General features: G+C 41.7%; 1 protein-coding gene across 1 annotated transcript; it reads left to right on the top strand.

The window, feature by feature from the left end:
- Positions 1–253: 253 nt before the first annotated feature.
- Positions 254–15960, top strand: LOC137334948 (homeobox protein DBX2-like). Its single transcript, XM_068000039.1, has 4 exons — positions 254–740; positions 4283–4378; positions 9962–10161; positions 15259–15960. Exons 1-4 carry the CDS (start codon positions 410–412, stop codon positions 15571–15573), a joined length of 942 nt encoding a protein of 313 aa, XP_067856140.1. The 5' UTR covers positions 254–409; the 3' UTR covers positions 15574–15960.
- Positions 15961–16179: the final 219 nt, after the last annotated feature.

The raw sequence follows: 16179 nt of genomic DNA on the forward strand, positions 1-16179 counted from the left end.
CAGTATACGAGACACTAAATATTTTGTACATTAACGGGAAAAGTAATATTTAGATCTTTAATCACATGCTCTGATTATTATTTGAAACATTATATTTTGAAACACTTCCCCTTACAGTTGAAGTTCTGCTCTGTAAAGACTGAGATGGACACACCTTCCATCCCATCAGAATTACATTACTAATCTCAATACAGAATCACATGTAAACCTTCGGGCCAATCGCATCACATCCTGCACTGAGAAAGCAAGGCTCACTCCAGACTTTCCCAAAAGTTACAACATTCAGAAGAGTCACTTTTCAACAAGGGACGCGCATCTTCAGATGCGTTTGTGTTTGTAACTGATTGGAGTGAGAGAGAAAAAAAGTGTCGGTGACCACATTCGTTGCCCCGTTTTGTTTATTCTCATCATGCTCCCCAGTTTGATTGCAACACCGTCAGTATCCTGGGAAGTGCTGGGCTCATCTCCCTTTGTGAACTCACCTCAGCTCCCTACATTCCACAACTTGGGCAAAAGTTTTCTAATTGACAATTTGCTTCGAGTAAATGGCCCCTTGAGCCCCCCGCTTCGTCCGATTCCAGCAACCCCTGTTCCAGTGAAAGTGTCCCAAACTGCGGAACAAATCGGCCCATCGGGAGGTCCACATCCTACAAGACCCTCCTTTCAGCTCGTTAACCCCTCAGACAACCAGCCTGCTCCAGTCACCCCCACCAGCCAAACAGTCTCGTACCCTGAAATAGGTAAGGTAATCCAATTTCACTTTATTCAGCAGATCATATCAATATTGCTGGAAGACCTTAATGTTTAATATTTCCACTGGTTTTGCCAGTGCCATTTCTGAACTTTGTCTTGTGTTACATTTTGCCTGCAAATGTTTCATGCAGAAATGTTCCTATTTTATATTGTTGCTACCGTCTAGTCAAAAATAGATTGCGTTAAACTTATTGGATGACTTAATTCATTGTTCAGAAATTGCCCACGAGCAAAGCTGCAACTTACTCAATATTCTAAATCAGTATTCCAAATAATATTTTATTGAAGTTCATCTGTAAATGTTTCTGTAGGTTTAACTGTAAATAAAATTACTTAGGCTTGTAGACCTTGCACTTCAAGGCTGCAGTTTATACTGTCACTTTGGCACAGATGCAAAGCAGATTCAGGTAAACAGTAACATAAAAGTGGCACTATAAATCATGATCTGACCCTTCTGACTGTACTAAGGCAGCCCCACTCTCGGAGGCTGTCGCACACCACTTTAAGTTCACACCAGTTGCAGTATAACTCTAGCCCAAAGGAAATCCAGATTTTAAGAATGTCTCATGGATCGCCGAGGCACTTTAGAAATTTACTTTTCATTGTTTTTTAGATGTTCAGAGAAAGGAAACGCTCCTGTCTGTGCTCCCCTAACATCAAAAATAGTTACCAATAATAAGCAAAACAACTAAAAATGCTGGAAATACACATCGGGTCAGTCAGTTTCTGTGGAGAGAACAGACAGTTCAGCCTCAGCCTGAAACATTGATTTGTCTGCTCTTTCCACAGATACGGAATGACCTGATAAGCGTTGCCAGTATTTTCTGTTTTTGCATGAAACACTAGTTGCCTGGGGAGCTGAACTTTGCGCATGCGCATGCGCCTCCCTATGACCTGCAACAACGTGCATTCGGCAGTATGGCCCAGTCTTGATGATTGCATATTTCCTCCACAGATCTTGAACTGAGACTGGTGGTCAGATGTCTTTTGCATCTACCATACAAAGATATAATAAACTTAAGACAATAAATACTCCACTCCATAATTTCTGACAAGACGTGATACTATTCAACCACTATATGCAATACCATGTGACCAGAGATGTTTCGAATACAGCAATAATAGACCAGTTGCACTATACATTTTGCATGTATGAATTTCGGCAAGTGATGTGAGATCACCTCTTGGAGATTATCATGATGCATTGGTTTCACAATGGCTGCAGCAAAGTTTAAGATGTTCCTGGGATGTATATTGGACTCCAGAAAATTTTTTAAAACTTATTTTGTTTGCATTTTTTAATGTTAGCAGAGAAACAACAGTACTGTTAGCATTAAAATGTAACCAGCAATTAGATGGAGGAGGAGACTCCACACATGCGCACAACCTTGCACACACAAAACTCCATTTTCCCTTGCCAGAGAGTGAATATGAGGTTGGTATAACTTGGATCAATTGGCTTCACAACACTAAGCACGTCCCGATCCCAAACTAGTTCTCTTTTAAAAGTCATAGAAATTTCCGATAACACTTGTGTTCTTCCAGAAAGAGGGGGAGTATTGAACAAAAACTACTCCCTCTAGAATTTAATTGTCCTTTAAAGCTGTTTGAAAACTAGTGAAAACAATTTTTTTTATGCAGCTCTACCATACACTCGAGAGGGTAAACTTTCTCCTGGAGCTGTAATCGAACTGATAAGAGCTGTTCAGGTTTAATTAGTGCTGCCTTGGTTACAGTTAAAATGTTCTAAAGTGTTTACTTTCCCCCACAATTTAGAACGCCACTCACTCAAATGTTTTGTTTCCTGCCTTAAATGTAATTCTAAAAATATGAAATAAATTAAAAAGAAAATATGCATTACTGAAAACTCCCCCAGAAAATGCTGGAAATACACAGCAGTCTGACAATCAAACACTAATCGATTTTCTTCTTCTGGGTGTTGATCAACCTGTTTTGCATTTCCAGCATTTTCTTTTTATTTCAAATAAATTCACGTATTTCATGTAACTCTACTCAGCTTGCATAGGAATATAGGATCAGGAGTAAACCATTCAGCCCCTGAAGCCTGTTCCTCCATTCAATACTGATCTGTATCCTAACTCTATCCACCCGCCTTGGCTGCATACCCTTTAATACCTTTGGCTGGCAAAAATCTATGGATCTCAGATTTAAAATTATTAATTGAGCTAGCATCTACTGCTTTTTGTGGGAGAGAGTTCTGCACTTCTACCAAGTGTTTCCTAACTTCTCTCCTGAATGGCCTGGCTCTGATTTTAAGGTTACGCCTCTTGTCCTACACTCCCCCACTAAGGGAAAAAGTTTCTCTTTATCTACTCTATCAATTCCTTTCCAAATCCTCAAAACCTCTATCAAATCACACCTTAACCTTCTATATTCCAGGGAATACAAGCCTAATTTATGTAATCTCGCCTCATAATTTAACCCTTGGAGCCCAAGGTCCTAACAACATCGATAATTAAGAGAAGAAATGTACTATTCAAATGAAACCACGAATTATCTTGAACTTTATTGCAGAGAATAATTGAAAACGTGGCTGAGTTTACACTGCCAATTTTGCATTGATACAACATGCTTTTAAACGGAAAAGATGGGGATCTAACACTCAAGTGCACTAAAGTTAAGCAGCCTTTGATTCCCTCCGGGAGGCCCTCTCGCATCAGTTTGAGTTTGCATTGGTTGCAGACCAATCAAACCTTCTGTAGAGCCACGTTTAAAAGCAGCCAGATGGCCCATTTTATTAAAGTTTGTATGGGATCTTTTTAATGTTATGAGAAAAGGGGAAGATCCCCTCTCCTCCTCCCTCTTAATATTAAGAATTAAAGGCAAAGAACGCTGAGTTTGTATTAAAGTCGCTGAAAAAAAACTCTTGGAGAGCTCTGTGCGCTATGGTTAGCACATATAACCAGGTTTTCCTTTTTGCCACACACAGCGCACGGAGGGAATCAACGTCCTATGTACTTACAGGGAGTAAAACAAAGTTCATGTGGAAACGCCATTTAATTACTCCAGAAAATATTTTACACATTTTGAAATGATGGTGGAGTATTTGATAACACCTACACCGAAACTAAGCTCAGCTTTTAACTTCCAGAATCAATCCCAGTGGATGGGGATGTCACGTTAGGTCCACTACACTGGAGCCCGTTTCTCCATACTTGTCTAGTTCTGATGGACTTGGGTAAACGTTGCCAATTCTAATTAACTAAACATGGGGCCATTGCAGCATAATATTTTGCCATAGGATGCCAAATACTCAGTGAAAGCATCTGCATAACGCAGTAATATGTACAACACATCTAAGCTTCTCAAATTAGCTGTCCTTTGTTTTACAGGACATGTTCAGATACCAGAAGTTATTGATTCATTATTATGCAGAGTATTTCAGTGTTAATCATTTTAAGAAATACTTTTATAGTTTTTTATGTTGGGTGAAAATCGCTGTACAAAATGTTTGTCTCATTATAAAAGAAACGATTTATTTTTGGTGTTTTTTGTTTACTATTTGTAGCTTTATCCAAATGTTTCCTGCCGAGATTCCCCCAGCTCTTCTTGTCTTGCTGTGGTGGGTCCTGTCAGCAGCCGGTCTCCCCCACTGCTTTTCCGAGTAAGTTTTTGTGCTGCATCAGTAATGCTTGATTTGTTTTGTAAACCGTAGCAATACGATTTCATGTGGTCTGAAAAATGGTTACAAGTCAAACGCCACGTTACAGCTTCACAGTTAATGTGTCAGCATTTCAATTTATTAAAAATCAGTCTTCTCACTGACATTTTGTAAATTTCCACAGTGACTTGTGTTGCTTAAAGAGACAGTAACATTACCTATAAATTACTTTATTTAAAATGCATTACAGTAATCTATTCGTCGTTAGCACTTAATCTAGCCTAGTGTTTTCCGCAAAATAATATGTATCTTTATTTGCCCTCGAGGAAAAATGACTTTTATTTATAAGTTCTGCAGATCATTTTAAAACAAATTGGATAAAACGCACTTATAAAAGAGGAAATTAGCGTCTTACGAGTATTAAATACATTATGGCGTTGGTAGCATTTATTTGTGACGGTGCTAGCTTTCCAAAGGCAATGTCGCTTTAAATCAAACTGGCTGTTAAGTGAATTCAGATTTGCGGTGACTAAATAGCTTTAAAAAAAAACTCCGAAAGGAGAGTTGCCAACTTGAATGCTTCTTGACAAGTGAGGCAGCAAATTCTGGCTGTTTAATGAGCTGAGACTCTCTGAGATGTTTTCAGGGGGCTGCCACTTTCCCACAGAGCGTTTTACATGGCTACGGCTCCTATACAATAGCCAACAGGACCATGACCAATCGCCACTTTCACTTTCTTCATCCACACGCGACCTCGCCACTATTTTTCACAGTGCAGATGAACTTTCCAAATCAGCCTACATTAAGAAAGCACTGGACGGGGGTCAAGCGCCCTTTCGTACTGCCATAAATAAAGCTCTGTTTGCAAGTCTTAGCTCCTGTCTCTCACATTCCATTGGGGGATCCTGCGAACCAACATTGAGATCAGTTCATTGAAACATAAATGATCTCGACTTTTATAGACTTTCTTTAGCTGATCTCGGTAGACCCTCCTGTCTACCCGAATAGAAGTCAGTGGATGAACAGAGCTTAGAAGCAAAGACATTGCTAAGTTTTTGATTATATGGTGATTAAATCCCCAGCCAGCTAAAAGCCCAAGTCTTTTGGCTGACCTATCCCAACAACTTGCATTTATATCATGCTCCTCACATGGGAAAGATGCTTCCAAGCATTTTACTGAGAGTAGAAGAAAACGGACACCAAGTGGGAGGGAAAAAAAACAGGTAGAATGAAGGGGCAGGGCCAAAAGTGCATTGGAAGAGAAATCTTTAGCAGGCTTTTGAAAGCAGAATGGGAAGAGGTAAGGTAAATGGGCAGGGGCATAGTGGCCCAAAGAGTGTCCGCCAATAATGGAGCAAAGAAGAGAGGGAACCAGGAGTAGACCTATGTCAGAGAAGTGCAAATGTGGACATAGGGCTGAAAGAGAACTCCGAGATAGGATCAGGTGAGCCATGGAGGCATTTGAAGGCAGAGAAAAAAGCCTTGAAGTTGATTTGTAGGAGCATGGGGAGTCTGGCAAGGAGCAGGGTGATGGAAGTGCAGGATTTTATGCAGGCAAGAATATGGCAGTAGCAGTATGAATGGGTTGAAGCTTGTAGAGAATGGAAATGGGGTGGGACTGGTTAGGAAAGAAATCAAACCCTGAGGTGATAAAGACATAGATTAGAAGCACAGTGGCAATGTGAAGTTAAGGGCAGAAGCAGGCAATATTGAGAACATGGAAAAAGGTGGTCTTGGTGATGAAAATGTATATGGGAGAGGAAACTCAACTCAAGGTCCTGCAATCTACTGAGCTTAATATCTTGCATTGCTTATTTGGCTTTTACTTAACTATTTAAGATATTTTTACTGTTTTAAAATGAAAATATTTGCAAAGTTCAAGTATGATTGTATTTTATGTGCATGTGCAAAAGGGTTGTCTGCCTTGTATAGATTGTTCTATTTGTCCTCTGAACAATGATTGATATTGGAGTAGCCAGCTCCTGTAAGTGAGGAAATTTGTGTTTTTATTTATGGTGTGTTTTGTCTTCTCAGTCTAGCCCAGATTCCATTATGACTGGTTGGGACAGTTTATTAAAATAGAGTCTTTGTATGAACGTTTTAAGTCTTACTCCATTAGCTGTCAATTTTCCTTGAATTCTTGGATTTCATAGTGAAATTAATGCAGCTAAAACAACCCGTGACTATCCAAGTTGGCCCACAAAATAGGCTAAAACTGATTTGTTGTATAGATAACGGATTCATCCATTACCTTTACATGTAAATGATGCCCCAAATCAGTTCTGATAGTGATAGTAATTTAATTTGTGCATCCCCCTGACTTTCAGTAATATCAGACTTAATTCTATGAATAATAGTTATTCATTCTTGTATTTTGCAATTATTTAGTTAATTAACCCACTGTAGTATATAATATTGGCAAACCTGATTTTTGTAGGGTTTCAACTTTATATAATATTATTCCATAATATTTCACTTTAATAGTTTTATTTACATGATGTTGCAAGCCACATTATGCTTTAATTAACACTTGATTTGTGAGCAAATACTTAAAGGAAGCTTCCACTGAGTGTCAAGGTTGGACTGCCCTTATGGTTAATGACAATTCATGTCTCTAAATATGCATGGCTCAAAATTCATTGGCTTCACTGTAGAGTGTAAGAAAATAATTTGAAAATTTCCAACTGGGGGAATACAGATATAAGGATAGCTATAGAATAATCTATTAATTATTGTCTATTTTTGGGAGGTGATATCAAATGGCTTATTATTGCATTGGGAATGTTTTAGTTCTTTAGCTATTAACAGTTAATTAATTGTATAATGAGGATTTTATTTTTGTAAAGTTCAGCAAGATTTGGAAAAATAAATCACTAAGCATACTGATGAAAATTTATTCTAATTAATATTATTGGACTCAACCTGTTATTATCAAGGCTTATGGTTTTCATGGAAAAATGGGTGGAATTGCAAAATATGAACCCAAAACACTGGTAAAAATGCCTGGCATCCTAAGTAATAAAAACAGAAATTTACTTATTCAATCACCATAAATCAAATTTCAGTATAGGATGTCACAAATTAAATATTCTACAATTTTTCATACATTTTAGATCCCTAAATCTCTAAATGTGTTTTGTTAAGAATGGCCCACTATATGTGATACAGTTCACCAATTACTGCATGCCAAACAAAAACAAAATCATGTTTTCCACCATCAAATATCTTTGAAATTATATGTAAAATTATAATCCAAGTTACAATGCAAATCGAACGTATAGCACAAAATAAATTTCTGTTCATAAGCAGCAACATTTACAAGTACTGTAACTAGGCAATGCCAAACTAGGAGTACAGTGGAAAGAAGATCAAAATGTGCATTTATATGGCACCTTGTCTTGTCTCTCAGAAATGTGCCAAAGTGCTTCACGTACAATTAATTACTTAAGTAGTCACTGCCTATGTAGGCAACTGGGCAACCATTTTGTGCATTACAAGTTCCCAACAAATGACTAGCTAATCTATTTTGGTGGCATTGGGTCAAGAGAAAGTTTGCTAGGAAGCCAGTAGAACGCAGTGCTTTTCTTCAAATAATGCCATAGAATCTTGAATTCAACCTGATCCACTAGAACAAGCAGAAAGGGCATTGGTTTAACATCTCATCCGAAGGCCAGCACCTCTGACATTGCAGAACTCCTCCTGTATTTCATTGTGTAGGCATCAGCCTAGATGGTATATTCAAGTCCTAGAGTGGGGCTTGGAGGAGTGGGTGGAAATCCAAGTAATTGTGAATGAAAAATAGAAAGATGTTACGAGTCACAAATTTGCTAATCTTTAGGTTCTCAATGTATCTAGATTTGCAGTTAAAAAATCCTGAACACCTCAATGCTTCATTGGCATTAAGAAAGGAAATTTTATGTGTTGAAGGAAAAACTATTCTCAAAGTTGGGTTTGGTGTTTCAATTATTAGAAGTTTAGGATTGATAATACCTCCATCATAACAAAGATAATCTCATGAATTTAAGTTATGAGGAAAGCTTAAGAAAGTTGGGCTTATTTCGATTATTCAGTTGATGCAGAGAACTTGCTCACACTAATGAAGGGTTCAAAATCCAACAGATATAATTTTAAAATTAGTAGTAAAGTGAAGTATTTCATATAAAGGGTAATTGGCAGAAGAGTAGATTTTATGAATTAGCATTCCCAGCACAGAACTTTGCATGATAGGACTGGATTGAAAATCATGCATAGAGTGCTGATCTCAGTGCCTGCTTTGCACTGGAAGCATTATTCATAAAGAATTTTTTGAGTGTGTAACTAGCAGGGTAGATAAGGAGGGGGGCAGTGGATGTAGTACACTTGGACTTTCAAAAGGCAATCCATAAGGTGCCACACAAGAGGTTGTTACACAAGATTAAGGTTTATGGGATTGGGGGTAATATATTAGAAGGATTGAGGATTGGTTGACGCACAGAAAATAGAGAGTAGGAATAAACGGGTCATTTTCGGGTGGGCAGGTTGTAACTAGTGGGGTGCCGCAAGAATCAGTGCTTGGGCCTCAGCTATTTACAATCTATATCAATGACTTAGATGAGGTGATTGAGTGTAATGTATCCAAGTTTGCTGACAATGCAAAGCTAGGTGGGAAAATAAGTTGTGATGATGATGCAAAGAGGCTACAAAGGGATATGGACAGGTTAAGTGATTGGGCAAGAAGGTGGCAGATGGAGTATAATGTGGGGAAATGTGAAATTATCCACTTTGGTAGGAAGAATAGAAAAGCAGAATTTTTTTTAAAAGGTGAGAGACTAGTAAATGTTGGTATTCAGAGGGATTTGGGTGCACAAGGATATACATGCCTTAGAGAGGGTGCAACAAAGGTTCACTAGATTGATTCCTGGGATGATAGGGTTGTCCTATAAGGAGAGATTGAGTAGAATGGGCCTATATTCTCTAGAATTTAGAAGAATGAGAGATGATCTCATTGAAACGTATAAAATTCTTAGAGGGCTTGACAGGGTAGATGCTGAGAGGCTGTTTCCCCTGGCTGGAGAGTCTAGAACTAGGGGTCATATTCTCAGGATAAGGGATCAGCCATTTAGGACTGAGATGAGGAAAAATTTCTTCATTCAGAAGGTTATGATTCTTTGGAATTCTGTACCTCAGAGGGCTGTGGATGCTCAGTCATTGAGTATATTCAAAACTGAGATCGGTAGATTTTTGGACATGAAGGGAATCAAAGGATATGGGGATAGGGTGGGAAACTGGAGTTGAGGTAGAAGATCAGCCATGATCTTATTGAATGGTGGAGCAGGCTCAGGGGGCCGTATGGCCTACTCCTGCACCTATTTCTTATGTGTTTATGTTCCTATAAAATCTACCCTGTATGGAATAAATTACCAAGGAATATTATTGAAGCAAGTCATATTAACAAATTCAACTTGCAGGTAGGTATGTTTCTGGAGAAAGAGGTGATTGAGGGATAGGGTTAAGATTAGCACATAAGGGCAAGTTTTCCAGGTCAAGTGGCCTTTTCCTGTTTCTAAAATTTTCTATATTCCTAAATTTATTTATTTTACTCCCTAGTTAGCAGTTCTTTCAGGAGCTGTGAATTTCCTCTTTGGCCCCAGGTTAGTCATAGCAAAGTGCGAAGAGGAATCCTGCGCAGAGTGGTCTTTTCTGAGGAACAAAGGAAAGCACTGGAGAAAACCTTTCAGAAACAGAAATACATCAGCAAAACAGACAGGAAGAAACTGGCCACACATCTTGGGCTTAAAGATTCACAGGTATTACATGACAGCATCTTAAACTGTTTGATTATCAATGAATGAACAAAAACATATTCTATATGATCACATTTGAGAAAGGAAAATTCATATGGTACAATACTTGCAGAAGAAATGCAGTAATTTAGGGTTACTTTCAGTGGGATGAGACAAAATATATTAATTATACAATACAATAAATTAGGACTAGATTTCGCAGGCTCTTCCTGCCAGAAAATTGCTCAAGGATATGTTTCACTGTGTGCCTGACCATATACCTCCCCACACCACTTCCTGATGGGTGGTGCAATGACATAAAATGTGCTTGCCTATATGCAAAAGCTACGCAAATGAGGGAAATGTTTCCTCAATGTACTTCTTGCCTTTATGTCTTTAGAATGGTGGATCCAAGGGCTGCCTTTTAGGCTCAAGTGTCCAGGGTTCTTGTGTAGGCAGAGGATTGTTTCAGGCTCAGGGCCTGTACACTTGTTGTTAGAGTGTGGTCATGCTCAGGCTGCAAGGAGAGGGGGAGTGCAAAATTTAAAAAAGAAAATGTTGACATTTTTCAGGCAGCTCGGTGGCTGCCCAAGGGTGTTGCCCAATATTCTATATATTCTGGGTTCAGAAATTCTGCCAGGGTCAGGGTTACACCTCTGTGGCTGGTGGAAGTCTCACTCCATTGGAGATCTGTCCCAATTGGAAAATCTTGGCATTCGTCACAATTGAAGTCTGCAAGTGTATTTGGTAAATTTAAAAAAAACTTGCAAGAGAGAACAATGGCCTGATTTCAGAGGTCCTCAGTTTTTATAGCTGTTTTAGTATCACAAGTCAGGCAAGGAGTTCACTTACTAAGACATTATCTAAGCAGATATCCAAAAATAACAAATGAGTACGCAGGCCACAAAAATATTCTAAAATACATAATGCAGACACATTGGGCCCGATATTAGGAGGGAAGCGGGTTGCCAGGAGAGGGGTCGACTGGGCGCGTGGGTAACACGCCCAGTGAATTCGGGGTGCTTCGCACGCGATCGCAGCCTAATTGAAGGCACTCACCATGGCTCCCGGGTTTCCCGTTGCAGACCTGCGCAGTGAGCGCATTGCGCACCCGCATCACAGGCTGTCAGCAGGAGGAGCCCTATTTAAAGGGGCAGTCCTCCAATGCTCCTCCTGCAGCAAAAAAACATTTTGGCAGCATGGAGCAAGGCTGCTCCAAGGTTTTCTGACTCCTCACTCCAGGTGCTGCTCGATGGGGCGAGGAGGAGGAGGGAAACAATTTTCCCCTCAGATGGGAGGAAGTGGCCTGCCTCTGCCACCAAGAAGGCCTGGCTCGAGGCGACAGAAGAGGTCAGCAGCAGCAGCAATGTCGCCCGAACCTGGGTCCAGTGCAGGAAGCGCTTTAATGACCTAACCAGGTCAGCCAAAGTGAGTATACTTGCGCATTCTCCCACACTCCGTCTTCCACATCACCTCCACCACCACACAACTCCTTCTGCACTGCCACCACAATGCTCTCGCATCACTCCTCACATCCACTCAACCATCATCCTCACCTTGCCTGCACTTACTCACTGCCTCAGTTCCCATTCGAACACTACAACGCAACCCAATCCTCATACAATCTCATGGCTATGTCTCACATGCACCCTCCCATGCATCTCCCTCACGGTCACCCTCATCCCACACCAATGCATGCAGCGGGTCACTATGCAACCATCACTCAATCACGCCTCTCTGTACTTTGCCTTGATAGGAGAAGAGATGCCAGAATGCCTGGGAGAGGGCAAGGACCGGAGGGGGCCCGCCACACCAGGTGGTCCTAACAGACGCGGAGCAGCAGGCAATAGAAATAAGCCGCACGCTGGAGTGCCTGTCCGTGGCGGACACCGAGACTGGGAGCGCACAAGCGGCTGGTGACGGAAATCTAACACTCAGCACTCATGATAGCGAATTATCTTAACATCACTTGGCATCTGCTGCATCTCAACATCTGTCCACATGCTTAATATTGCTTTCTGTTCTCTTACAGGGCCATCTGCGACCGCGGAGGGTGATTCCTCAGAGGATCTGCTGGCCTCTGAGGGGGCATCACCACATCTGAGCCAGCCATCCACCAGCGCAGATACACATACCTCGGTGGATCCCCGTTGTCAGTTAGTTGGGGTTGCACATGGTGAGTCACCACGCACATGTGAGCACGAGCAGACCCTGGTGGCAGGGGCAGCCGTGGAAAGTCCGCGTCGGTGGGATCACACTTCTCCAGCCTCTGCTCAGCTGGACCCAGATGCTGAATCCTGGGGGCCAGCCATGAAAAGGAGAGTCATCGAGGGGCAGCAGCACATTGCCGAGGTACTGGAACAGTTGCCACGCGCACTCTCCACAATCGCGCAGAGGATGGTGGAGTCCAACTCCTGCACGAATGGAATACTGTCACAGGGACGTGAAGGCATCTCTGAGATAGTGTCGCAGGTAGGTGCGGGAATGTCTGCGATGGAGGGAAGGCTAGCCTCCATCGAGCTTCAAGCATGGCTCAACAATGAGTCCATTCAGGCCCTGACAACGGCCGTTCGGATTCAGGGTGAGCAACATTCTGCTGCCTTAAACAGGCTGACAGATACCTTATAACTGGCCTTCTAAGCCTTCACACAAGTCCTCCAAACTGTCGTCCAGCAGGGTGGAAGGAGTGATGTGGGCCTGGGCCGGGAGAGGGATGATGGTGAAAGGGGACATGGAAGTGGGGACGCCACTCAAAGCACTCCCACGTCTCACCCGTTGCCCCCCTCTCAACCAGTACCCGCGATGCTGCCCCCTCTCCAGGTGGCCGAGTCTGCCCCTGCACAGGTGCAGGTGGAGCAGTCTTTGGAGGGGCCCTCATGGGCACCGAAACCCAGAGAGCGTCAGTGCAAAGCATCTCATCGGTCAGGGCGTGGACAAGAGCAACCTGCCACTACCTCTGCTGAAGCCACAGGGGTAGCACCACATAGGGGTTCCCGTAAACGTAAGGCTAAGGTTTTGTGAGCACAAAGGGTGTATGACGGAATGTCATGTTTTTCATTTAGATTTGTTTGTTTTGCCAACCGCATTAAATTTTGTTATCACCAGTACTGCCACGTCTTTGCAAATTTTCTTTGGCTTGTGCAATAATTCCCTTTCCTGAGGATCACCATGAAGACCCACACTTAATTCCACCCATGGGTCACTGCAGTGTGGGTATAGGTGTATTTGCAGGGCTCTTTTGTGCAGACGACTGAGCGACATCGGCGATGTCCCCGGTGGCACCCTGGAAGGATGCGGAGGAGAAGTTGTTGAGGGCAGTGGTGACTTTGACAGCGACAGGTAAGAAGATGGTGCTCAGGCCAGCCGGGAGCAGCTCAGCATCAAGGAAGCTGCAGATGTCCACGACTACATGTCGAGTGATTCTGAGCCTCCATGTGCACTGCTCCTTAGAGAGGTCCAGGAAGCTGAGCCTCGGTCTGTAGACCCTGTGGCGAGGGTAATGCCTTTTGTAATGCATCTCTCTCTGCGGTTGCCCTCCCTCCTGCTGTGCAGGTGGATGTGTCACAGCACTGTGTTGTGGAGCTCCATGCGTCAGAGGTGGACGGCATGGCCTGCAAGGTTGGTGATGCTGTTCGTCCTCCGATGAGGTTATGACTGCAGCTATGGCGGCCCCCATCTGGAATATGTATGTTTGAGGGGGTCCGCAAGGTAGGTAAATGTGTCTGCACACCGGGGTTGAGGTTTCAAGTTGGTGAATTTTGTTGTGAGGAGGAGGGTGGTGGAGGCCAAACTTTGTCCAAAGTGACAGAGTGGCCTCCTGCAATGAGTGAGGGTCTCCCCCCCGCACCTGTCTAATGGACCTTTGCTGCTCCCACAGGCTGCAACACGTCTGTTTCGACTGGGAGTGTTTCCCCCAGTACAGGAAACATGCTCAGTTGACATGAAAATCCCACCCCTCCTAAAATACCCTCCCAATCAGGTCTGCAAACGACCTGAACTATGTAATTAATTGGTCTAAGTCGGATCCCGCCGGCTTTAATTGCCAGTGGGAGTCCCGCATGCGGGGGCTGCGCGTGCATCTAAGTGTGTCATAGGGGAACCCGGAAGTGGGCGGGTTGGAGCCGGGCTCTGGACCCGCCCCGGGAATTCCCAATTTTAGCAGCGCCCCCCACCCCCCCGCCACGAACGAACCCGCTCGCCCATCCGAAAATTGACCCCATTATGTAACCAGGCTGCAGAGTATGCCAAAGCCGACTTTGCTACTAAATTACATCTACGTTCCTTTTAATCACATTGTTGTATTTATATAATTTGTTACTATGTTCCAACTGTTCCCCATTGTAGTATCCCAACACACATCCTCCTTAAGTTTGCAGGCCACGATAGACATTGTCAGATTTCTCTATGGAAAGTGTTATTACTACCCAATGTAGGGGCAGGATTTCTGCTTAAGCTGGAGCTCTTCATTGTGGTGTGATAGTTCAACTGCTGAATGACATGCCTGGTCAAGGCAAGTGAGTTCCAGAGTCTGCTGAGGCTAGACTTTAAACTTATTACTCTTTAGGTGGGAGATAAATGAAGTATATTTTCAAAAACTCTGATAATTGGTTAAATTTAGAGTTAACCTAAACACATTTTGGGCATGATGATGCATTATGGATGGTCTATTCGTATCTTAAATACTTTCTGATCACTTTTATGACAGGAGACTGTGAATAATGCTGATGACCACTTCCTTAAAGCAAATTTTACCCAAACAAAAGAAAGAATACTGGGAATACAGGAGTGAAAACTATTGAAAATGACCTTGTAGAGAGCTTTACATTATTCCACAGTGCTGTTACATGTTACAGTTGGTTGCCTATTTTAGGGCTTTCGTTCATTATTTAACTCAGAAGCTTTAGACTTTGTTTATTTCTTAAGAAAGACTTTTGTTTTTGTCTAGGACTTCCAAACTGGTATTGGTGCCATCCAAATTCTTTTTAACAATGTAATTTTAAAATTATTTTGATGAAACTGTTGTAATAAATGCATACTTGGTTTAGATTAATGAAATGCGGGCCAGCCATTGTTACTTATATTATTAACACTAATGCTGTTATTGATGTTTTCAACTCAAAGGTAAAGATTTGGTTCCAGAATCGAAGAATGAAATGGCGAAATACTAAAGAGAGAGAATTGCTTACACAAGGATGTTCGCTTGAACAGACGTTACAAGAGAAACCACTTTCAACTTCCGACCTGAACAACACTGCTCCAAATGGCCCTGAAAGAAAATCAACAAATATAGGACAAGCATCTATGTGCAAATATGTTGCAATTTCATCGACATCTCAGCGTAGTCAGACCGCTGAGAACAGAGTCCCAGATCTGAAAATGGAGTTATTAGAGACAGCTCCACACTCTGACTCTGTACAGTACAAAAAAGACACCTGAACCTTTGTTTCCCAATGGTCACAAATAGTAAACTTGCTCCATGTTAATACTGTAGTCCATGCGATCTGTTCCTCGGGCTTCACCGGTGCTTATAACTCTCAAGGACCAGCACTTGTTTGGAGACATTTTCAGCAGTTATGACACCAACATATGAAATATAGCATGTCTACAGCAATGCTGACAATGTAATTTATTTCATTCAGATGCTATTAAACATTGATTCATTTGTAATTTTTTTAAGTTTCTCTCTGTTGGTAAAATATTTTTAGGAAATATGTTGACTGTACAATATAGAGCAAGTTTTTACATATGGCTAATATTCTTCAATTTAAATTTGGCAAATGTAACATGTTGCCCATGGATTATGTTTCAATGTATAAAAACAAAACACAGAATAAAACAAACTTTAATATAACCCTAACATTGTATTCTGGACTATAACATTGGCATTAAAATTATCCATTTGATACACATGCATCAACACAAATGTCAAAACAATATCCTTTCTCCACGGGGAAATAATGTCGGAAAATAATTATGCCAGTTTAGCATTACCACCATTTTCAATCATCTTCGATATAGCCATTAAAAACCATATTAGTTATT

The sequence above is a fragment of the Heptranchias perlo genome, chromosome 18 (assembly GCF_035084215.1).
Source record: "Heptranchias perlo isolate sHepPer1 chromosome 18, sHepPer1.hap1, whole genome shotgun sequence".
NCBI lineage: Eukaryota > Metazoa > Chordata > Chondrichthyes > Hexanchiformes > Hexanchidae > Heptranchias > Heptranchias perlo.